Raw genomic sequence first — 25,055 nt, 5'->3', positions numbered from 1 at the left:
TTTTCTCCATTCAACTTCAATTACTACTGATAGAGGAATATATTTAAGTTCCTTTTAATGTCCAAAGGTGCATAGTTTGTTTAGCTCTTTCTCTCCAACATTAACATCTGGAAAGTTGGAGCTGGAAATATCATGACCTTTAGCTCATGTGTGTTTCTCTTTCTATTCCAACATTTAGCAGAAATCAGTACTTTAAAAACACCATTACATTTTGTCCACTGTTAGGGGTAGAAATACATGTAGGTACTTTACTGCATGCCAAATTTTAAGCCATAGACTGACAGTCTTGTTTGGAAATACATGCTAATTTGTTGTGGCTGTAATGAAGAGAGAAAACAGAAAGAACATCCCCTAACTTTTATGGTAGCTTACATATAAACAGTGAAAACAAAAGATGTTTGGTAAAAGTATGTAGCTACAGTCTATATTGTGATATAAATACCAAATCCTAGGGGATTACTTGAGAATGACATTAAAAAGACAGGGAGGTAGTTTTAAAAGTGACATAAAGAGATTTATATCATTGCCACCTTCTTCAGTTGCTCCTAGAAAGATGAACCATACCAGGCCTTGGTCCTTATCAGCTGCCTTAATTTTGTTCAGTGTTTAGTGAAAAGCCAATACACTGAAAACTTGCTATGAGAGGGTTATGGAAGCACTTAAGTGGAAACAGACCCTGCTAAAGCAAAGATTGTTTATTTTCTGTTCTGCTTCTGCCCAGAGAGAGCATGACTGTGAGACTAAAACCAACAGGGCTCAGTTACTGGCTTCTAGGATGTCTTTGGTTAAGATGACTGAAGGAAGAGTCTGCCAAATTATCTGCTAGTTAAATGCGCTAAATAAGTGCATCTAACTCTACTGCTACAACAGCTAAATGTGAACAAATGCATTAGAAGCTGTCCTTCCCTTCTTCTTCTTTTTCCCTGCACAAAAACCACTAGGTTTACTGAAGTGTGCCTGTCCTTCAATATTTTTCTTCCTTGTCTATGTGACTTGAAGGAATGAAGATGACTTGTTACTCCATGATTTGTGGAAAAGCTTGATATAGTAACACCATTACAAAAATTAACATGTAGAACATTATTAACAGATAATTGTCTCTGCTCCACCTTTTCATCTGGAAAATGGTACTTGTAATATTTCTGCACTTCAGAGAAATCATACATACAAATTCATCAGTTTTACAAGTACCTTAGATATCACAGTGATTATGAGCATTGGAAGTGAATTGCACAGAGTCAATTAGCAGCCAAATCATCAGGTCATCTTAATGGAGGTGGACTGTTGCCAACCAAAAAGTTCAGAGTGTTTTCAGTTATACTGGAAAACTTACACTTTGCCAGCTGGGTCTTGGCTGGAACCTGACAATCTGATTTATATGACTGCCCATCCAAGATGCAGAAACCTAATGCAGAAAACTGAACTGAAATAATTCCCAGAAATCTACATATTTCTCCCCTTTCCACACTTACTGTCTGCTAATTTGTAGGAAAAACACAAAGGCTGAGGAAAGGTGAGAGGTGTCTGCACCCTACCTGCAGACTTGGAGGAAGTTACAATTGTACTGCAGAGTTCATTGATAAAATTGAAAGAAGGATATCTGCATTTTTTATATTCATCATGTTTTAAACCTCTTCAAAGTGTAATTAATCTAAAGAAACTGTCTCTGGTAATGGATCATCCATGTTCTACACTACATGGTCTCGTCACTACTGAAAGCAGTTTCTCAAAATTGGGAAATAACAGTGTAGTTTGTTAATATCCCCTCAGGCACAGACACTGAAATTTTCTGGAGTACCCCGTGGCACCCAAATTCCCCACTTTTGCAAGCAGCTTGTTTGCCAAACACTTAGCTTCCAGCTAAGTGTTACATCTCTGCAAATCACCTGAGTATACACACGGCTTAATAAACAGGGAAGGAAATAGATTATATCCACCTTTCCTCTGTAGGCTAGAGAAACTATAGTATTTAGTACAACTGTTCATTTTGCATTCACAGAATAAATGTGATTCAATTTACCAAGAGCAAAAATAGTCTCTGGGAGTAAACACAGCAATATTAACATTACTTATTCAGTGTATCTCGTGAAACTATGTGAATAGGAAAATTTGTTACATGGCTGCATTAGTTGCCTGGAGAAGAAGCAATCATTTTCCATCTTGATTCTGCCAAGAAGACTTAATTCAGTAGCAAGGAAGCACCATGGGACTTACTTTAGGTTAGGTATGTATTAGTGTGTGCCCACAAACTGAGACATAACGCAGGATAAGAAAAAATGTGGTCACTGCCTCTAATACCCCATAGTACTACAAGGCAAACCAGATTTGATATCTATTGCCATTTTTGGCAATTTAATAACACCTAGCAGGAACTCAAATTGTCTTTTGAAATTTAACTCAGATTTGAAGATGAGTCATAGTCCCCTAGTTTGTAATAAGTAGCTTGGACACTGACTGTACAATTCCAGTTTGATATTATGAATCATGCTTTACTATACTCTTAGATTTCTTATGTAAACATTCAGGAATATTTCTGTATGTCTGTATATAATCATTTTCCTCTGCATAAATGGTTAGTCAACACATAGTTTCTATTTTCCTAAGGAAAACAGAAAATATCCAATACATGCATCCCTCTTAAAATGTATTTTCTCCCAACCCAATCATGAAGTAGATGGGGTAAAAAGTGGAATATCCTCAGAAGTTAAGAAAGGAAACCAGGAGTGAACTTCAGCATCAAAACTGAACAATAGAAAGCTTTATGTGAAGAAGGCGACATAATCTATTTAGGGGTACCAGGACCTCTATTTCACATTCATTTGGTCATAGAGTCAAATGAAAATGCTCACAGAAAACAGAGTAGATTTCACATTTTAGAGGTGAAATCGTGAAGCAGCACTGAATTTGGGACTAGTACACAAACAATCCATCTAGTTACATTACCTCCTTATAAGCTTTAATGTAAAGAAACTGCTTTTGGTGCAAAATGAACTCCCCTTGAAAAGGTAAAGATATGTTACCACAACACTGGGGCTATAAGAAAAAAGGTGGGCTTGGGGAAGTTGGGGTAATCCTGTGGTCTAAGTTGGATTGCCTTTAATGTAAATGCACAAAAGAATTAGAGTCAAGGAAGTATGTGAGGAAAGATAAAAAACAAAAATGGAGCAGATCTTGATACAGTAACCAGAGAGATTCAGCCTAGAATGAGGTACCCCAAAAAGCAGACTGGGTGATTCTGTAGAAATGGGACACTCCAAGAGTGTAGAAATGAGCTGCAGGTTTGCTGACAACTACTTCTGCTTTAGCATTCAATTCCAAAGAGCATTCAAAGTGTTTTTAACCAGCTCAAACACAAGCTTGTTACACTGTATTTTGTTTAGTGCTCATGTATTTTTAGATATCTTCTCAAGGGCTCAGTGAAATGTGCAGGGCTGGACACAGTATTCATGTTTGCAGTGCCTCTACACATCTTAGCTCACTGCAGTAGGAAACAGTATCACTAGTACAAAAGTAAAAGAAAAAAAGCTGAGGTGCAGTAACTGTAATAGTAGAATCACAGAATCATAGAATCATGTGGGTTGGAAAAGACCTCCGAGATCATCAAGTCCAACCCTTGATCCACTACTGCCACGGTTACTAGACCATGGCACTAAGTGCCACATCCAGTCTCATCTTAAAAACCTCCAGGGACCGTGAATCCACCACCTCCCTGGGCAGCCCATTCCAATGTCTGATTACCCTCTCTGTAAAGAATTTCTTCCTAATATCCAACCTAAACCTCCCCTGGCACAGCTTAAGACCACGCCCTCTTGTCTTACTGACAGCCGCCTGGGAGGAGAGACCAACCCCACCTGGCTACAACCTCCTTTCAGGGAGTTGTAGAGAGTGATGAGGTCTCCCCTGAGCCTCCTCTTCTCCAGGCTGAACAACCCCAGCTCCCTCAGCCTCTCCTCACAGGACTTGTGCTCAAGTCCCTTCACCAGCCTTGTTGCTCTTTTCTGGACCTGCTCCAGCACCTCAATATCCTTCCTGAACTGAGGGGCCCAGAACTGGACACAGCACTCCAGGTGTGGCCTCACCAGCGCTGAGTACAGGGGAAGAATCACTTCCCTGGACCTGTCGGCCACACTGTTCCTGATCCAGGCCAGGATGCCGTTGGCCTTCTTGGCCACCTGGGCACACTCTGGCTCATGTTCAGCTTCCTGTCAATCCAGACTCCCAGGTCCCTTTCTGCCTGGTTGCTCTCCAGCCACTCTGTGCCCAGACTGTAGCGCTGCCGGGGGTTGTCGTGGCCAAAGTGCAGGACTCGGCACTTGGCCTTGTTGAACCTCATCCCACTGGAATCAGCCCAACTGTCCAGCCTGTCCAGGTCCCTCTGCAGAGTCCTTGTGCCTTCCAGCTGATCGACACTCCCCCTCCATCTTAGTGCCATCTGCAAATTTGCTAATGGTGGACTCAATCCCCTCATCTAAATCGTCAATAAAGATATTAAACAGAACTGGGCCCAACACTGATCCCTGGGGGACACCACTGGTGACCAGCTGCCAACTGGATGCAGCACCATTCACCACCACTCTCTGAGCCCGACCATCCAGCCAGTTCTTAACCCAGAATGTAATGTCCCTCCCATTAGTGACAATATAAAGGTAATGAACTTTCCAAATTTGCTACTGGAAGCAGGAATAGTCATCCACTTAAAAACCCTGTAATGACTTTTATTTTTATAGCCTACTTTAATCCTAAAAATCCAGGAACAAGATGTCCATGATTCATCATTTGCAATTAATCCAATCACAAGCCACCAGGCGGACATCCTTAAATGAATGATTTTTAGTCTGTTGTCTCTGAACAGTGGTCTTCAGATCCCCTAATGGCAGCAAAAACCATTCTGCAGCATAATCCCATGTACAGAACTGAGGTCCACGAAGGCTAGGAGAACTCATTAAAAAGGTCTTTTCTTTCCTCAAAGTACAGTGCCTAATACTGTAAGGGGGCAGTTTGTGTGTTGATCATACATAGGAGCTCAGAGTGGGATTTTCAAAGTGCCTAGTGATATAAGTTGCATCTCCTCCACAACTGCAAAACAGCAGACACACTCTCCTCACTTGCCAGTGGCTCTGCTATCAATTTCAGTGTAGTATCTGGGGGATGTGGTTTTTATCACATTGCAAAGGACCATCTGGGACCCTGAGAATTTAGCAACAAAGATGACATGCCCTCATTTCATCTGCATCTCAATCACTTTAACACTCTGAAGCCAGAGCTATCTTTCTTTAACTTGCATTTTGTGGAGTAATAACGTATTTTGAGTAGGGGTATGGATTCCTGTAAAAAAAATAATGAGTATATCCTTATATAACCTCTAGAGACTTAATAGGTTTTAATTCATAAATCCTCCTGCTTCTAAACATGCCTATAAATATTCAATACAGTATGCAATGATTCCCAAATCTTCGTTCGCAAAGCCTAGCCATGATGATGCAATGATTATTCCTTTCCAGTGTATATGTATGTATAAAATAAAAAGCAGGCACCACTTCTGTTTCTAAGCCATCCAGGAGTGTTTTTGAATGCCATCCCTAAGGCTCATAATGGAAATAATAATAACATTAGTGGAACATCTTAGTGATAATCCTATCTCCCAAAATTCACCCTAGATCATACAATTGTAAACTAAGATGGAAGTAGTTGTTCTATTTGCTTTTCCCAGCTAATAAGTAATTTCTGAAATGATTAAAAAATGATGAATGGACATTAGATGCCCTGTCCTTAGCAAAGGCATCATTTTCTCATTTCAATAGACACACACACTCAGAGCCTAAACTTGATTCCACTTAACCACCTACAGATTTCCACATAGGCAGTCCACATTTTCTATTTGTATTATTTCAAAAGGAGCTGTCATTCTTTTAGATCTTTGCATGTGAATGCTTTTCCTGACTAGACATCTGTGTGACTAAAATGAAAGCACTTCCTTTCGGTTGTTTTTTTGTTATTAGTTTTTTACCCCCACTTTCACCTGCAATATAATTTCTCTAACCCTGTGATGAAACTTGCACTGTGCAGCTAAATTACGGCACCATCACAGCTCTGCTGATACCATAGGGCTATGTAGAGATTATAAAGGTTTGTCTGGGCAACTACAGCACTTTGAGGGCTGTAAAACAAAAATGCAATGTGGTCTGGGCTCATATGCTAGAGTGACCATATGCTATTTGAAAGAAACAATGTAAAAAGAACAATGAAATTCCTATCTTAGTAAATTTTCTAGTTAGCTGAGTAAAATGTGACTTAGGCAAGTATCTTCAGACATCTTTGTTCTCTTATAGTTCAGTGGTTGAGTACCTAGGTGACAATTTACATTTGCAGATCTTTGAGCCAAAAAGATTTTAATTTGTGACCTTCTTCACCTGAGGAAGTTACTGTTATTTGGAACATTACACCTTTTGCTTTATACAGCATCATTAAAGCAGGAAAGGTAGAGGGAAAATGCTCTGCTAATTTCTTGCCATGTGAACAGAATTAGGTCTAAAGGAAGCATACATCTTGAAAACAGTCCTGGGAAGCACAGTGGGACATAACTGTCACAGACACAATTAGATTAAATTTCATGACTGCATTCTTGCACAGTGGTACTCATTTTAGGGATTATTCATGCCATCTATTTTAGACTCCTCACTGTAGGATAAGATGCCCCATGCTCCATTTATAGCCAATAGAAAAAAACACTCTAAGTTGCCTTTAAGTTTCACTGACTTGTACCGGAGGATTCAATTCCTAATTTTGATCTCTAAAGTTGACTATATAAATCCCTTCAGAGTTCATACGTCACCAAATATGTCAGGATTACTATTCGTCTTTGACAACTAAGAACCTAATCTTTCTCCATTTCAATCAGACCTCAGAAGGCTCTGATTTAAATCCCATCCACGAATACAAACTTTTACAGCGTTGTTTCTCCCCACCTTTTTTATTTGTTCATTTTTAAACACAGCAAGGCATAGCAACATGTTACCTGATGGAAAGTACAGGAATATTTCTATTGTGCTCAGCTCTTTTCTAAACTGCTATCTGGAATTTGTCCAAGCTTTTCTAGGCACTGCCCCAAACACAATTTATTTATAAAATCATAGAATTGTTTAGGCTGGAAAAGGTCATTGAGTCCAACCTAACACTGCCAACTCCATCATTAAATCATGTCCCTAAGTACCACATCTACACATCTTTTAAATACTTCCAGTCATGCTGACTCAACCCCTTTCCTGGCCAGACTGTTCCAATGCTTGACCACCCTTTCTGTGAAGAAGTCTTTCCTAATATCCAAAGCAAACTTCCCTTGACACAACTTGAGTCCATTTCCACGTGTTCTATTTCTTGATACTTAGGAGAACAGACTGACACCCACCTTTTTACAACCTCCTTTCAGGTAGTTGCAGAGATCTAAATGGGATCTGGAATAGAAGTGTAGTTTAAGTGAAAAATTTACTCCAAACCTGTGCATTAACTCTACGTACAGCTGCCTGATCAACCTTAAAGGAGAACCTTTAGGATCATAGAATCAATTAGGTTAGAAAAGACCTCCAAGATCATTGAGTTCAGTAAGTGTTGTGCCCTACTGTGTTGCTGAAAAGAGCAACCTGAAGGATCTGATGTGTTTTAGCAGTTCATTCTGTTTCTGCACAAATTTAATACACGTACACACACACACACACACACACTCCATAGCCTGAACCTTGAAATTCAAAAGAAACTTGCAGGTAAATCACTCCTATTACATTAGCAGACAGTAGCAAGAAAGAGAGAAGAGTGAAGACCTGCTTAACAAGAACGTGATTGGTCAAAATAGGATGGATATCACGTCTGGATAAATCTCCAAACATTTCATTTACAAGTCAGACTTTTTGCTACTTCTTAAGGAGTAGCGTTAACAACACTGAAAAGCAGACGCAGTTGATCATGCCAGTTTCTTAGAGGTTACTGATAATGAACGAACAGCAAGAATTTTTTCTTGCAAGACATTTTTACTTTCATTGTAAAATAAAAATAGAAAAAACATTATCCTAATATCCAGAAGCCTGCAAGACTAGAGGAGGTGAATAGAGTGATTTCAGCACGAGGAAACAGTTTGCTTTGAAGTTGTGGGAACCTGAAGATATGTGACAAAAAAGAGAAGCTTAACTATTTCCTGAAAAAAACCAAAACCCCTCTACATTTTAAGATGGTGTTGTTCTACTGATGAATATTTTCTAGTTTTGAACAGAAGAACTGATTTCTATCCATTTTCATTTCCAGTTCCCAAAGGCAGGGAAAAAACGAGAGCTGATGCCACATGTGGAAGGGATGGACAGCCCTCTTGGAAAATGGCTTTCCCATGCTACAGAGATAGGGATTGTATATACAGTGGGTTTCTAATGTGTTGTGGGTTTGCTGGAGTTACTGCTATATTACTATGAAGTCCAGAGAAACAATTTAAGGTATATTAACTATGGTAATTTCACTGCTTGTTAGGAAACTCTCTCTCCAGTGATATCTGATAAGTCAACTGAAATACGAGAAATGTCATTTGTTGCTCAGTATTCTTTCTTTTATGAAACATGCAATATTTTTAGAAATCAAGGGGACATTGTTATTTAAAGTCTTTTCTCAAGAACTGCGAGGTCACAAATGTTCATTCGTGGAAGTTGATAGCAGATCCCCTCTAAAAGGGCTGAACAGCAAAAGTGGTTTTTTCTGTCATCCTTAGCATGGAATCCAGTGTCACCACTTCTGAGGACAGCTTTGTACATAACCCTGGAAAAGTAAGGGTCTTTCAGTGTTTTGTTCGCCTCTCTAAAAGGAGGATACCGTGACTCATCTTCCATCTTTCATTCACAGAATCAATTTAAATTTGGATTCCTGATTATCCCTGACAAAAGCCCATGCAGGCACACAGCAAGGCTGACACATTTTAAATACTGAGCTTGTTAGATGGCAGAGTCCATTTGAAGTATTCCTCACAGTACAGGTTGCATGGGACCCATGAAATTCTGTACTACAACACCGATCCACTCATCCAGTGCATGCATTTCCAATCTCTGGTCATCTTCTCTGATGAGTTTTTATAGTGTTGTAGTACTCAAACATCGAGTAAGTTTCTTTGTGTCAAAGAATTATTAGTGGCAAATCTCATTGCTCTAAGACAGAAACTGTCATGAAATTTTAATGCACAAAAGACAGCACAGCAATAAAATTACCCACCTGAAATCTTTGCTTTGCAGAGGTGTCTAATCTAATATTAATATGTGTCAACCACATGAATTGCACATCAACCTAGTTTCTCTGGAGTGTCCTCTCATTATGCTGTAAAATATTATCTCTCTCAAACACTGAAGCTTCTTAAATAAACAAATCAATAACGTATCCTTTACCCTTGCAACCTGGCTGTAAGTGAAGACTGTCTGTAAGTCTCCCAGCACAGGGATACTAGCTTTTACTGCTTGGACAGTTCAGTGGAACACCACAATATGTTATTCACCAAGTACCTCCCAAATTCCCAGTTTGCCTTCCGTGCAGTGAGTAAATCAACTCGGTTTGTTCAAAATAGGGCACCTCTTACATCCCTCAGGTATTTCTCAAAACCACCTCCTGCCTCTTCTACAGCAAACACTTGTTCAACAAGAGATTTTTGAGTAATGTGGGCATGTAGCACCTGAGCTAACTGGAACCTGGTTGTAGAGTGGGTGAGACAAAGGTGTTCAGTGTTCTGACACCTTGGAGAAAATGGGTGGTTGATGGAACTCAGCATGAAAGTGTTTTGCATTGTGTCTGGGGCAGGGAAAAGTGAGTGTAGGTTGCCTCAAGTATGGATTTTCTGTCAGCATGTATTGCACTCCAAAGCTACCTTACTGTAAGTGCATACCATCTCCAAAGGCATGCAGTATGGAACAACTAGTGTACTGAAAACTGAATTTCAGGTCATTGGCTACTAATTTCTTTCGGTTATGGTGGAAGCATAAACTCCACCACTGAAAACAACTTTTAGGTGCTCTTTCTGGGAGGAACACACACACTCTATTTAGACCACAGTTATCCGATTATCAAATATCTACATTGAGAGCTGGAAGTGGAGGATGGTGAGGGGAGCAGTGGAGAGGAGAAAATGAAGGCAGTACAGTTTACTTATTATGAAAGGGGAAGTATATTCCACTAATACACCAAAAGGAAAAATAATTTCCCTTTTAGGGGAAATCACATGCCAATAGAGAAATCGTTATTTGGAATAAAGATTTTGAGGCCAACTGAAAAAATAAATTATATGTTGACAATTTGATATTGACTAGAGTGGTGCCTGTTGTCTGTGTGAAGGTCTTAGATATTCCAGCATCCTTTATAACTGCAATTTGCAGAAAGACTTCTTAGGCTATAAAACCTGGACCCTGTAGACAATATAAAGTTAATGCTTAGTTTACAGCAGAAATAGACAAGATACAAAAAAAGATGAAGATAATTACTGCAAAATTTACAGAAAACAAAATCTACAATGAGGAAAAGAATACCCTAACCCAGGACAGCTGCTGTGATGGAGAAAGTCCCCAGTACACTACAAGGCAATAATTATTCAGCTGTTGAACTCTACAGCAAGTATTGTTGCTCCCCACTTTCTGGGGAAAGCTGCAGATCACCTGCACAGTGACTGATTTTGACAGAAAGCACATCCTCAGATGTGCTCTCAATTCTTTAGGTAAAGGAAAAAACTCACATGTTTGAAGATCACATTCATGGGTGTTGCTGAGCAAGGGATAATCTTAGGAGGTGGGAAGATGATTGTTGTTTAATGCAATCAGAAACTAAAGCACTATGACACTTCCTCAGTGAACATCAAGGATATCTTTAAAATGGCTTCATTATTATTCTACCTGGTAAAGAGCACACAACATATGGGCATAGGAAGTGCTCTTTTCCTCTGTGGCCTTCACAGGTCTCCCAGAACTCTCACTCTGGGGACAGATTCACAGTAGCAGGTGAGCTGGAGCACCTTCGCAGGACTGCGCATCTCCAGAGCCTCCATGGTTTGGGAGGAGGACACTCACTAGTATCAAGGAGATGCTTCAGAATGCTCTGAAAAGTTTCCTTCTGTCAGAGATAAAAGATGACTCCAGAAAGAATACATGTGCTACCTGCCAGTCATTGAAATTTCCAGCAACCCACACTTAGACAACTGACCTCTTGAACTGGAAGGAGAGTCAGAGGCAAATCAAACCAGTCACTGACAGGAGAGCACAAGTTTTCAGCTGGAAAGCCATGACACTAAGTCCAGCAGAGCACATCTCAATATATTAAAATGCCCTAGAAGTATTAAGGCTCTTCAGCTTGTGTGGTTTAGAAGTAATGAGCACAAAGGGCATTTGCCTTTTAATAATGTTTTTATGAGCTGCCTGAGTGGATTGCAAGCAGTTCAATATCAACTGCTGCGTTTTCTAGAAGACTGCTTGGGAGACACAAGAAAGAAAATTACTGTGATCAAAGTGAAATTACAATACACAATTGCACTTCTGTGAATGTTCTACCCAGCTAATACAAATAGACTGAAAAAAATCAATTCAATAAGATCCATCAGAAAAACAAAGCAGTGCTTTCAAAACCATGCCCTTCGAGGTATGCTTTTAAATAACTCTGTGCTTCACTTACATGTTCATAATGTCTATGTAAATTTGAAAGGATCTGTAAAAGGAAATGGTTTTGAGTTCTTTTATTGGACCTCTTCGTGTGCAGATAATATTGCAAACAAAATATTTTACTCCTGCTGAAGATTAATTTGATCATCCTGAAATGTCACAAATGAATGGACTACCCACTCTTGCAAGATAGCATTATACATTTTCAATTTCATTTCCAAATCCTTAAGCATCTGCTCATTAATATATCAAATACATTTTCAAATGAGTGCTTTGGTAGGTTAGCACTGTTTTCAGCAAGCAATGTTTCAACAATGCATTTTTTGTGCTTTGCAGAAAATGTTCCTAAAAAGATAGGGATTACAAATTCATCAGGTTGATGAATTTATACAGCCTGTGGATTACATTATTTATTCCTCTATGATTTTAAAGGTAGTTTCCAACCTGAATTATCCTATGATACTAACAGGTTTCTAAAAGTACTCACATCCCTTTTTGACCCTTCATTCCTTCAGAAGTAGATAAAGACACTTTCATCTTCATGAAGCTTTTCCCACAGAGTTACATTTTCAGTGTGAATTGTAAATAAATACAAAATTTCATATTCATTCATTATTTTGGAAGATATTCCAATTTCAGAAGTACCTTGCTAGAATGCTGACTGAGAGGATGTGGAAAAGACACAAGTCAATTGATTTTAGTTTTCAAATTGGAGTTATTGTTTATACTCTTTACACTTATCAATCTCAGTGAATTACCTGCAGGGAAAATCCAAATATCTGGTTATTCATCTCAAAGATACTCATAAATCTTTGGTCAGGAAAAGAAGTCAGACACTTTGAAAAATCTAACTTCCTTTATGATTTTAGAATATTCTGGTTTTGGTTTTGAGCTGGGATTCCAACCTTGACACAGCTGCTGGCTGGCTTAGCCCTCAAACCAACAATCACATGAAATCCAAAGACTTTTGACACTGGTGGGAGGTTTTGACTCCCTTTTTGCAAAGTTCTGTGTAGGTCTTTGAGAGGCTTTTTGTGCCGCCATATCAGCCTCAGGTTGAACTCTTTGGGACCCCAGGGAAGGAGTGTGTACATCCAGTGCTGTCAGAGAGGTCTGACTTGGCCACACTGATGAACATCTGATGCACCAGGTCCATGCAAAGCCACAGCCCACAGACACGGTGTTTGGGTGGCGTAGGCACAGCCTTTATTCATATTAGTAACTTTGGGAAAACAGAGCAGCAGCACCTCTAAGTCTGGCTGGCAAAACATTGGTCCTGTTTGATGCATCTTTTCATAAATTACTTACTTTAAAGCAATGGGTTTTTTGGACAAGGCAGAGCGCAAGAAGAACAATTGCATTTTTATTCTTATCACATCTATCGCATATAATGAGGCACAAGGAAACATGAAGGGCAAGAGGTGAACTAGGGGTTTTCTATAGGGTTCCAGAGCAAAAGCAGACATTAGGATGGCTGGTATTTTGATAACCTTTCCTGTGGCCTAGTGGTAGCCCTGAGTATGCTATATAGATACATTTGGCAGTCAACAGACTGAATCAGGTATTTTCTACATCAGCAGCAGTCTGCTTTTGCTGTGCCAATTTATCCCAGTTTTATAGGAAGCCTTAATTCTTGTTTTGACAGCTACAGAATTGTTCTGTGGTCCTGAAGGACTGATTATGGTTTTCCTACCTTCAGCCTGTTTCAGACATTCAAATTCTAATGACAGTTGTGCTATGTTTGTTTTTATTTTTGTTTTCAATAAAAGGTGCTTGAGAGACAAACTGTATAATCCTTTGGGCCCAACATTTCAGCATCAAGGGGGGAAGTGGATTTCTTTCCGAATTGCTCGAAAAATATGTTGCTTCTAAATTGTATGGATACCTGTTTGATTCCCTGATGGATATACAGGCAGGATTTTCATCTGACACAGGAGACATTTATTTTACAGTTACTCCCCATGAGAGTTTGACTTCTATTATTAAATGAAAGTAGATATGTGGAATTTTCTATCCAGCTTCTTCATATGCTGGCAGCAAACACTGAGAAACAGGACTGCATGAGCATGGTGCTGCCAACAGCATGGCCATAATGACTACACTTGGAATCATCATTTAGGATCTCATTAGCACTCATTAAAAGACAAGACTTTAAAATTTTGACATTAGATGTACCAATATATCATTAACATCTTTTAGTCCATCATCTGTTCTGCAGGGTTTCTAATTGCAACCAAATGGAAAGTATGCTGGAAATAGCCTTTACATGCACTAAAAAAGCAGTGAAACAAAAAGTTACATTAAGAAGATAGGGGTTTTTTTCTATTCCCTTCTTGCATATTAAAACAAGTGATATTTATTTATCATTCTGAGTTATATTGTCTTTGTGTCACCAACAATAACACAAATTTCCTTTTATCCATGTATGCAAAGGGCTGTAGGACAATACGTCCAACATTTTCATGGGGTACTTTGTCCCCTGCCAATCTGTCCAACTCACATTCATGTCTTTTACAGGTTTTCTCTGGAGAGTCACTTCCTTTAACTCCATTGCCTAGCCAGTTACCAAATGTTTACAAAAGTTTAACAGGATTTATGGAATTCAGGTCAAAGATACACATACAGTGCTACAGAGACTTAGTTGTTCTAATAAGACCAAACATTTAGAAGTCTATTTTAGCCAAATTCAGCTTAATTATAGGACTGAGATCCAGACCACATGTAATGAATTTTCAGCCTGTTCTGGCATTGCAGGATATTTAATGGAAAGCAGCTCAGTATACATTTGCATGTTCTGTCTTTTCCACGTGGTGATTTTTCAAGGGAATTCGCCAATGAATCTTGCCAGTATGCTTTTGTTCATGCTATCAGCAAACACCAGGGGAGACAAAGCAGGTACAAAAATGGGAATGAACATTGCTCTACTATTCTGCAATGGTAAGCCTAAGGTTTGACAAAAATTGAGCTGCAGCATGCAATATCACTGCTTGAACATCGTGGGAATCTTACAGTTTGGTGTGAGGGAGGAAAGAAGGCTTTATCCTTACCATTCCTACTTAGACTAAAGTGTCTACATCAACAATATCTGAGCCAATTAAGGCAGCATTATAAGAAGTGTGGTTATTTGGTGACTATAATCACCAGAGTGCCTGAACTACAGCAACAGAAAATATTCTTACAACAGTCCACATTTTTTAGATGAGAATAATCATGCAGTTGCTGTTGTGACCAAGATATGAACAGTAAGTCCTTAAAATACTTGAGGTAAAGAGTTGCCAAAAGGATCAGTAAGGAGGATTTAGAAGAAACAGCAGAAGAATCTATGTACAAGATGTTGGGGAAGGAAAGAATTAAAATGGACTTGTTTGGTACTTGGTATCTTAGAAGTATTTTTTCTTCTGGAAAATGCTAGGTACCACTTGAAATAAATAAAGAGGTCATGAAATACAAACATGAGGGTGACTCTCACATTCACACCTGCTCCACATGCAGCCCCTCATTGCACCATGACTGCATGGAGAGGCAACACACTAGGCTCTTGGGGCTCAGCATTTAATGAGCTAAAATATAATAATTTGAAAAGGTATCCTCTAAGTGTCTTGAAAGTATCTTGTCCTACAGTTGCCAGAGCTGGTACATAACCTATTTCACCAATAGCTGCTGAATAAGAGCAGGGGGCTTGGTATATTTTCTAGTTAACATGACCACAAAATTATTTCTAGTGCAGTGAATACTTGCAAAGCCACATGTGACATTTTCAGTGGAAAGCACAGGCTATGGGAAGAGTGGGAGTAACAGAACAAGCTTCAAGGGTGTCTGCAGGAGTCAGGACAGCTTTTCCTGCTCTCTCTGCCCTGTGCCTGTCCTCAAGCCAATCTTCAGGACCCCTAAGAATTCTTAATTTAAATTGCTTGCACCCTCAGGTCTAAAAAAATCAGCTACGAGTTTTATTAACTTGAAAGGCAAGTTCACAGCATTGACTGTTATTACCTGACAGCACATCAAGCATGACACAGAGCAGCAAGGGTAGACCAGCAATGCCTGCCTCATCAGTTCAAAAATCATAGACAGGACATTATTTTTGTCATAGAGCAGCAATGCCTCTTTTGTTTTTAAGTGTCTATCTCCCCATTGCAGGGAGGGGTTAGTAAACTGCTGCTTCTGATCCTTCCAGAGGATGTGCTCTTTGGGGAGTGGTAGGTGACAGGAACGCACATTGGGACGTCCAAAAAGAATAAGACGTATGAAATGTTCAGCCAGGACGAGGAGCTTGCACACCCTGTCTGGCACACCATGTTGAGATGCCTTGTGCAGCTTGGTGCCATCAACAAAGCAGAACAAAATATACCTCTGTAAGCGACATGAAGAGAGAGAGGAAATTTCAGTAAGAGGTACGGACTCACCAAGAAGTGATGGATCACCACATCCAACTAAATTTTTAATCAGCTGTTTTAATCAGTGGGAAATGATGAAACTGCAGCTGAGATGACTTGGGGCTTTTTAACCCACCACAGTTCACCAGCAATCTGCTCTCCACTTCTGACAGAAAAGACTTTGAGCATCTTTAGGGTAAGTGTCTTCAGGGAAGCATGGTGTCAGTACTAATAATCAAATGATAGAGATATTTTCTTGCAGAGTTGCTAATGCAGATTTTTGTCTTAACCTCCTTAGTTGTAATGAAAGAAATGTCCTGAAGTTTGCACAAGGCACATCCCTTTGGCAATGCCATCAAGTCAATGAATTTCTATGAACGTATTAACTGAGACAGTTTTAACCTGTCTGTATTCCCACGCCAGATTGCTAATTACCTCCATTTGTTTTCTATAATGGATTTCTATCTCTGTGGAGGGATTTTTGACATAAAAATTTGTTTCACTCATAGCAACAGCAAGCCTGTATTCAGATTTGTCCCTGCAAGGGCAGTGTTTTCTTTTTTTACATTTTTGAGCTCCTCAGTCCTACGAGGCAGCACCCACCACCCGAGCTACTGTAATCACCTCCTGAACCAAGCAGTTCCTGGGCTCATATACATAGAGGCAATGCCTGCGCTCAGTCATGCCCATAAAAAATCCGAAGAGATTTTACTGAGTATGATGGAAACTTGGGTTACATTGTCTTTAGATCTGTAATGTGTTCAGTACCTGAGATATTTCCCAACAATAGATGCTGTAGCACTATATTCAGTGTGTTTCAGTCTCCTCTGGGAACAACAGGGTGCTTCTCCTTCTCAGACATTTTCTCAGCCTTTATGATAAATACTGTTTAAAAACATTGCATTTTGAAATGCTGACAGGTTTGTAAAGGTAGAAACTAGTTCTGCTTTTGAGGACTGGCTGTGGCCATGGTGGTGGCAGGGAGGAGGAAGATGAAGGGTTGCAAATTTGTCCAGTTTTGCAAACCCCAATAGACTGTTTCTTCCTCCCTCTGCCCAAGCAAAGCCATCTGTCCTTCCTGCCTCCCTCTGTTTTTCCTTACTATTGAAATCTCATGGAATTTTTCTTTTACATAAGTTTATATAAACTCCACTTCCCATCAAGAGCAAACTACTACCATCTCTATCACACTAGTGCCATGTCTTTTCTTCAACAAAGTATCATTTCATCTGTATCCTTCTGTGAATTTACATTTGGCTTAAAAGTCACAAATTAGCACTTTGTCTTATCTTTACTTTGTATCAAAAGAGAATGTATTTCATTAATTGATTTTCTACCAATTTTTCTAAGTAAATAAACCACACTCTTGCCTAGCAATGACTACACAGAACCATGCTACATACGCCACTTCTTAGTAAAAGAACCCAGAAGAGTATTAAGAAGCAGTTGCAATGACAAGCTTGCACACAGTTATGAGTGAAGGTTGATTAGCACAGTTTTCAGAAATGATCTTGGTGTTGTTTGGCCCACAAACATTCATCAGTGAAAGAACGCAAGTATCTAATATGCAAGCCACCAGCTTAGTAAGGAGTGGTGAGGATACCTACACTGAGTACATCAAGGTTTAGAGCAACGTACCAGCTCTCTTAGTTTTTTGTACCTGACATTCACCACTTAGGATGTCAATGATGTCATCCAGTGACATGCACTGAGGTGTAAGCTTGCTGAAAGCAGCCAAGGAATCTGTGATCTGCTGAGAATTCATTGCTGAAACCAGGTGACTTACACACACTAACCTTTATTACAGCAATTCAAATTACATATAATGTTTCCTGTATACTGTCTGATCACCTGCACAAGGCACATTATTTACTTGGTGGCCCTATATAAAGTAACATGTGTCTGCAGGACAGATCCTCTAAAGGTGTGCAGTTGTGTCATAGTGAGAGAGTCTGGTGCTTTGGCTTTGCAGAGATAGGATAAGAAACACCCTCTGGAGCAGGCAGCAGAAGACTGGAGAAGTGAGAAAAGTTGGTCTGGTACTTTTAGGACCGAAAAGACAAGAGGGATTTCTAAAACCTGAGAAGACATGAGGATGCTGAGTGGAAGAATATTTCTCTAATTAAAGGGCATTGAGAAATCTGGCTAAACTCGGCGCACACTCACAGCTGTCTACATTGGCTTTGGCATGCAGTGTGTTGTGCTCAGGGCACATGGTCAGAGGAGCATGCTGAGCCCTTTGCAGTGATTCTGAAACTCAGCACAAAGAACCCTTAAAATGTACTGCTGGGGGAGAGGAGCTGAGGCTGACAGCACAAAGAAGCTGTGAAGTTTAAACCTCGTTTAAAAACCTCTGCAGTCACCTGAAAAACCTCACTCAATGCTCTCAAGGGAAAGACAATTTAGAGTTGTCTTTAAAGCTTCTGAAGTACTTAAGGCTATAGATATACTTGTAGGTATGCTATGCAGCAGGAAGAGACCTGTAGCATGAAAAGGATGGAGCTGATATTCACTCTGTGCATTTGTGGAGAGGGGTCTGCTTCAGCTGAGTATGGTCCCTCAGCCTGAGCACTGGCTAGCAGGTACATAGTGTAGGATTCATGAAGGGCACCCTGGAGAATAACTTTGAGTTGAGCAACAGCTGAAGCGAGACCCTGTGGATCTCCATCATGTAAGTCAGTGAAGTGGGGGCCACCCACAGGTTAAAAACCACAGTACTGACGCAAACTAAAAAGCTGATGTGGCCATAAGCTTCTGGAACTGCCCAAATTGCTTGCATGAAGGAAAGCACCAGGACACTGTCCCATCTCCCACCACAGCTGCAGAATGCACCCTCAAAGCACTATCCTGATGCATTGGAAAGGTATAGGAAAACGGTGATGAGAAGAGGGAAATGAGCAGATAGCTGAGGTGCTTTCCTTTCTCCCTCCCTTTTCTCTCCAGAGCTCTCAGATTGGTAGGAAGGAGGGCAGTCCTGAGCTCTCCCCCTCTGGAGGAAAGCTGAGCCCCCATTTAGCACCTGTTTGGCAGATGCTCAGACCATGAAAAGCCAGAGGATACCCTGAGGTGAAATTCTATTGATGTGCATTGCTTTGAACCAATGAATATTTCACTATTGGAGGGAGGGAGAGAGAGAGAGAGAGAGAGAGAGAGAGAGAGAGAGAGAGAGAGAGAGAGAGAGAATATGAATCAATAATTCAGGAGTAAGGAAAGGGGAAGGGATGGGTTGGAACCACTGCTGGAGGATGCATTTCACTTTTTGAAAAACTTAACGCTCTGTGTTTTTTTTCAAAGACCACCTTAATAACCTACAGTCTTTTCAGTAAAGCCTTAAAGCCACTATACTCATCAAAGGAACAATCATTCTGTGCCCCATCACTCTAATCAATGAGCAACATTTAACATAAGGCTTCAAACCACAAACTTCCTTCTGGAGGTCATCTCTGATCCAGCCTCTCTATGGAGGCAGGGGAAGGGAGAAGAGAGACAATACAGGGTTGGGAAACACTGTGAGAATAAAGAGCAAACTACTATTAATTGAACAATAAAGTCATAAAGAGGGAGGTAATATTGTTACACTAATTTAATTTTGAACTGACCCATGGAGAAAAAGACAAGATAAATGAAGGAAAAAATGAGGAGATAAAGAATTACTGATACAGAAAAAATTATCCTGGTTTTCCAGTGAAGCAAAACAAGTTGCTTTTTCTGAAACATTAAGCTGAGATCTCAGTTTCCAGGTAGAAATATCTAGAATTTCTAAGGACTTAGTAGAAACCCGTTTTGAAAAACCCATGCCTGTTTGCTTGGAAATACTGGCTCAAACTATTTACTTCTCAAAAATTTTTTTTTAAAATTATTGAAATATCTTGTGTCCAAAGGCATAAATTTAAAATCAAAATCTTCTGACTTGGGGGTTAGAATACCTTAATCACACTAAACTTTAGAGATGGTTTTCAAATGTAAAATGGTGATATCAAAATGAAACACTTTACCACCCTAAATTTTTTTTTAAATTGAAGCTATTTCTTCATATTGCTTGGTTTTGTAATGATAAATTTCACAAAATGTTTTCCTAACCTGTTCTCTCCCTTTATGGTAATCTGTGCAAGAAGAGCAATATGCTATGTTACTTGAAGTGGCATGATACTGGATTGATGCACATTTTCTTCCGTGGACTGCACTTAGAAAATTTGGTCCTACAGAGAGAACTTGGTTTTAGAGGCAAAACTTAATATCGCCCATATGTACAAGAGGAGCACCAGTTCTTGCAATTTGTTTATGAAACCTGCATCTCTGTGAGCACTCACTTGTTCAATAAGCAGAACAAAGGCTGGAATATCCCCTTAGATTTTCTCAAAAAAAAAAAATAGCCTGAGGTGTATTTAATTCGGCAAAAGTAAAAGTACAGGCATAAGTAGGTTAACCTTAAGCAGACAAGACAGGGTTGGTCATTAATTAATTAAGTTTGCAAATTAAGTCCTGACAAAATTTCCTCTGATTTTAGCAACATTTGGTTGTCACTCCAGGTGCTTTTGTAGGAGACACTTTTTTAATGAAATAACAGAAAAAGAAAAAAGGACATTAAGTAGTTCAATATTTGGCACAGCTGGGATGAAGCTGACACATTTAGACACTAACCTATAGCATCCCTAGTGCTATATTTTTTATCCACACCTCATGGAAAACCTGGTGACCCTTTGTAGATGTCAGTGAACCCAGCATACTGCAGGATCAGGCCCATCAGGCTGTCCCTTCCATTTCTCTCACAGATAAGCCTAAAATGTTTAGGTGTATGTGAGATTAACACCCATAGGGAAATTTTTATGCACCTCTACTCACAAAAAAAGGCAACTTGTTATTTGAGGAGGAATGGATCCTAGTTAATTTTAGTCATGCAGGTACAGACCAGGACCTGCATCCAGCCTAGGGCTGGAGTGCTGATCACCTCACATCTCTTTGTAAGCAATGGAGAGGAGAAAGGACTTTAAGGGCCCAGCTCATCTGACCTGTTTGTAGTGCCAGCCAGACTGAACTGCAACCCAGAGGGCAGAGGAAAGCTGTGTGCATGAGAAGCCAGCTATGGGCTCCCGTGCTTAGGGGAATCTTGCTGTCTGCCTGAATGGATTGGTGGTAAATTAAGAAAGCAAGAAAATAAATACACAAACTTTTGGAAGCTTTCCCAGCTCCTCTAGTATTCTCAGCTGACTAGTTGTGGCTTGGCTGCCCTCAGGAGTGGGGGAGCTGGTACATCCCAAGGGTCATACCCACCTCTGTGGCTCACCTGCGGCCATTATTTGCTTCTTTTAATGCTTCTTCAGTTAATTTTCTTTGCAGATTCATTCACGGGACTCATAAACATAATGACTGACATAATTTGGCGCTACACTGGAGATTTTATGGCTCCTGATATCGTTTGCAGAATCGTTCGCTACTTCCAGGTATAGAAACCTCGTGCTCCCCTGTATGCCCAAGCTGCTGTGCTTTGTGTCCCCACAGCAGGAAACCCCAACAAAAATGCTGTATAAAATTGTTCAAAAGTGCTGAATGATGAAAATTTCTATTTAAAACTGAAACACTTTAATCAAAGCATATAAAATCTTTTAATTTTGTGGACGAGGTAAAGGAAAAATATCGGGGTGAATACAAAAGGTGGTGGTTTTTTTGCTTTTTCTCTTTTTTTTTCTTTCTTTAAAAGTTTTCAAATATTCCTAGTTCAGAGTTCTTGCTGACATAATTTTCTGCAACAAATTTCTCTCAACTGCTCTCTTGTTACACCTTCTGCCCCAGGTGGTCCTTCTCTATGCCTCGACTTACGTCCTTGTGTCACTAAGCATAGACCGGTATCATGCCATAGTTTACCCAATGAAGTTCTTGCAAGGAGGTAGGAGAATTTCTGTGCCTTGTTATTGCTATGGATATTACTGGATTGTTTTTTAGTTTTCAAAATTCTTAATCTTGTTGCCATGAATTATTTATTCCTGCTGTAGCTACATTTGAACTCCATTACAGTTTCTCAAATGACAAAGGAACTCTGATTTCAAGATTTACTAAACTCCACTTAGCCCTTAGCAGCGTTCAAAAGTATTGTGTTAGCAAAGAATGAAACGACATTTTAAAATGTATAGTGGTTTTCATTATTTTCCAGCATTATTAGAAGGTAATTATAGGCAAAAGTTATCTCTTGTACAACTATACTGACTATAGAAGCTGCAACAGCTATATTTTCTATTTATCCACACTAAAAAATAACTTGATGGAGAGGATGGTACTGAGAATTCATACAACAGTTTAATAAGAACTTCAAAAGATATAGCGTATAAGTTTGGACACCTACTCTTTCTTATAATTTCTTCTATTTGTTTTGGTTTGATTTATGGGTTTTTTTACAGCAGTCAAATATCGCCTGTTCTCTTAGAAGTACAGTTTAAAGAAAACTACTTCTTTCCTACAGAGACAAAGTGGGGTATTAAGTATGTTGCACTGAGTGAATAAACAGAATTAGCAGATGGGGAGGAAGAAGAACAGTTATAAGGACCATGAGGTCTGGAAAATGTGCTTTAATCAAATGCAAATATTCTTGTTTTGGAGTAATGATGGCTTTTGCCAGATGGCTCTATTCAGGGGATCAGATTAATGATCCTCTCTGGCCTTAAAAACCTATGAATCAATCACAGCCAAGGCAGTGGTGCAGCTTTGGCAGATGTTAAGATCTGAAAACTTCAAATACTTGTCTGAAATTTAGCTTGATATTCTCCAGTGTGCAGATGAACTTTATTAGGCCGGGGAGATTGATATCAAGGTTTTCTCAGCAGGCTTTGGTAAGTGTGGTGTGCCCTACAGCTCCTGCTGATGTTGCATCAGGAAGGCAGGTGCAACCAGCTGAGTGGGGCAAGATGATACAGACCTGCTGGTCTTTCTTCTTCATTGTATAGGAAAAGTAGCACTTGTTAAATTGCTGCCTGGGCACAGTAAAGAATTTGATGGTTAATCTTTGAAAAACACTTTGAAGTTGAAAAAGAACCTGCACCAAAATCACCTCAAATCTCACCTCAAATTTTCATAAAAGTCACATTTGCTCTACCTATACCATTACGTTTTTTCTTTTATTTTTAAAAATGGAGAAGAGCAAACATTGCCCTCAGTCAAGGGTACCAGAGTCATCAGCTGGGTGCAGCTCTGGGCAGAGGAAAAAGCACTGACAAAACTCACCTGCCTCTGGCAAGAGTTGGCTACTCACTGATGGACAAGCAAAGACCATGTTCAAAGGGGAAAAGAAAGCATCTGTAAATCCAAAAGAAGAATCTAGAGAGATATATTTATGATAGCAACTTTTTGGAATATATATAAAATAATCACTTTTTGCAACCCAGCTACTTCTTGCAGAGGTGCCATGTGGGAGGCTTTTGAAATGCCCTCTTAGTTATTCTGCAGATAGAGAACAAAGAGATTTACAAAACTTTGTTATTGGTGATGACACAGAGAAACTTCATGAACAGTTCTGAGTCAACCTGTGGCAAATTTCTTTCCAAAATGAAACACTCATCCCCTCGCAATCATTCAATCAAGAAACAAAAGAGTTGTTTCTCCTTAGTGATTTTTAAAATTATGTTTCCATGTGGCCTTGGAGTGTGATTTGAGAAAAAAAATCACACTCCAAGGCCACATGGAAACATAATTTTTAAAATCACTAAGGAGCTTTGAAAATGTCAACCAACTTTTTTTTTAAATTGTGGTTTAGTTATTAGCTTCAAGTCCTGTTAAAAAGCATTTGCAATGAGTTGTACTTTGTACGGTTTTTGAGAAGACAGACTTTGACAGTTGAATATTTTATATTTTGCAAACACATAAATGACCACAGAAAGTAAAGGATGTGAAAGAAGTATGGCTTCTACTCCTAACACTTTTACTGTGAGGCACCTCATTCTGTAAGCAGAAAGGGGCATTAATAAAAAATTGTAAAATAAAGATCGAAAGGAAAAGAAACTGAGAAGTTACAGAAGAAGGCATTTCATCGTGTTGAAAAGGCATATGCAAACAACATACAAACTAAACAAGAGGTGACAGAAGAACTGCTTAACTAAAAGAAACCCAAGTAGGTGTAAACTGTCCCTGGCATGGCTTTAGTCTGAAAACCATGCTAAAGTCCATCAGATCAATGAGATTCTGGAACAGCCCACTCTCTCTGGATTTAGAACCTAATTTTAAAGTGGCAGTCACTTTATCAAAGGGTTGCACAGCATTGATGTTCTTGGTGGCAGGAAGGAAAGTTCCTTCCAAGAGGTGCCTCCCTGCCACACGTTGCTGGGAGCAGAGAGATGTGCACAAAACCATTGTCACAGTGCAAGGACGGTGGGAGCAGAGTAAAGGGGACAGTCACATGAAAACATCCTTTATGTGAGTCAGTGCTCACAACTGAGATTCCCACCTCAACCCTGGGAGTTAGTCTTGACCATCCAGTATGAAAAACTCTCCAGTTAAACAGCAATGTTGTTTTTTAAAGGAAAATACTGAGACTGGCTAAATAGAGTATTGTATTTCAAAATCTGATATTTTTTTTATTCCGCTTATAACAGACATAGTTCTAGTTATATGATTTGCTGGCATTTAGAGCATATTAGAGTAACTACTAAAAAAAACTCCAACAAAAAAACCTCAAACAAAACCTGCTTGTGAGGCAGCAAATCAACATTAGTCTGATAAAACAAAAGTCTGCTTCCCTGAATGCAATCACTGCCCTGTAAAGCCCTTTAGACTAGCAAGGCCATATTTTACCAAACACAAGGGACATTTTAAAACAAGAATAAATGAACATTGCAGGTAATGTTTTATAAAATACAAAGATATAATACCACTCTTGTCCAACTCAAATTGCCCACTTCAGTCCAAATTACAGTCATTGTTATATAGTGCAAATAAAATAAGGCATATTATCCAGGTATGATCTTTTTCTCTTAGAAATACACAGGTGACCCCGACTGAGACTTGTATGAATGTAGTTTAAGTTGTTAGCTCACATTTGAAGTAT

At 39.4% G+C, this 25,055-nt stretch overlaps 1 protein-coding gene across 1 annotated transcript in view; it reads left to right on the top strand.

Annotated features, from left to right (window-relative positions):
* Nucleotides 1–25,055, top strand: part of NPSR1 (neuropeptide S receptor 1) — a 56,298-nt gene that overhangs the window by 17,057 nt on the left and 14,186 nt on the right. The window contains exons 3-4 of the mRNA XM_051768432.1: nt 21,365–21,468; nt 21,818–21,911. Coding sequence (XP_051624392.1) covers nt 21,365–21,468; nt 21,818–21,911 — 198 coding nt within the window. The remainder of the gene's footprint in view (nt 1–21,364; nt 21,469–21,817; nt 21,912–25,055) is intronic.

The sequence above is a fragment of the Manacus candei genome, unplaced genomic scaffold (assembly GCF_025592945.1).
Source record: "Manacus candei isolate 608988 ecotype Guabito, Panama unplaced genomic scaffold, ASM2559294v1 h1tg000095l, whole genome shotgun sequence".
NCBI lineage: Eukaryota > Metazoa > Chordata > Aves > Passeriformes > Pipridae > Manacus > Manacus candei.
Note: the sequence above shows the minus strand (reverse complement) of the source record. Positions and strands in the feature narration are given on the sequence as shown.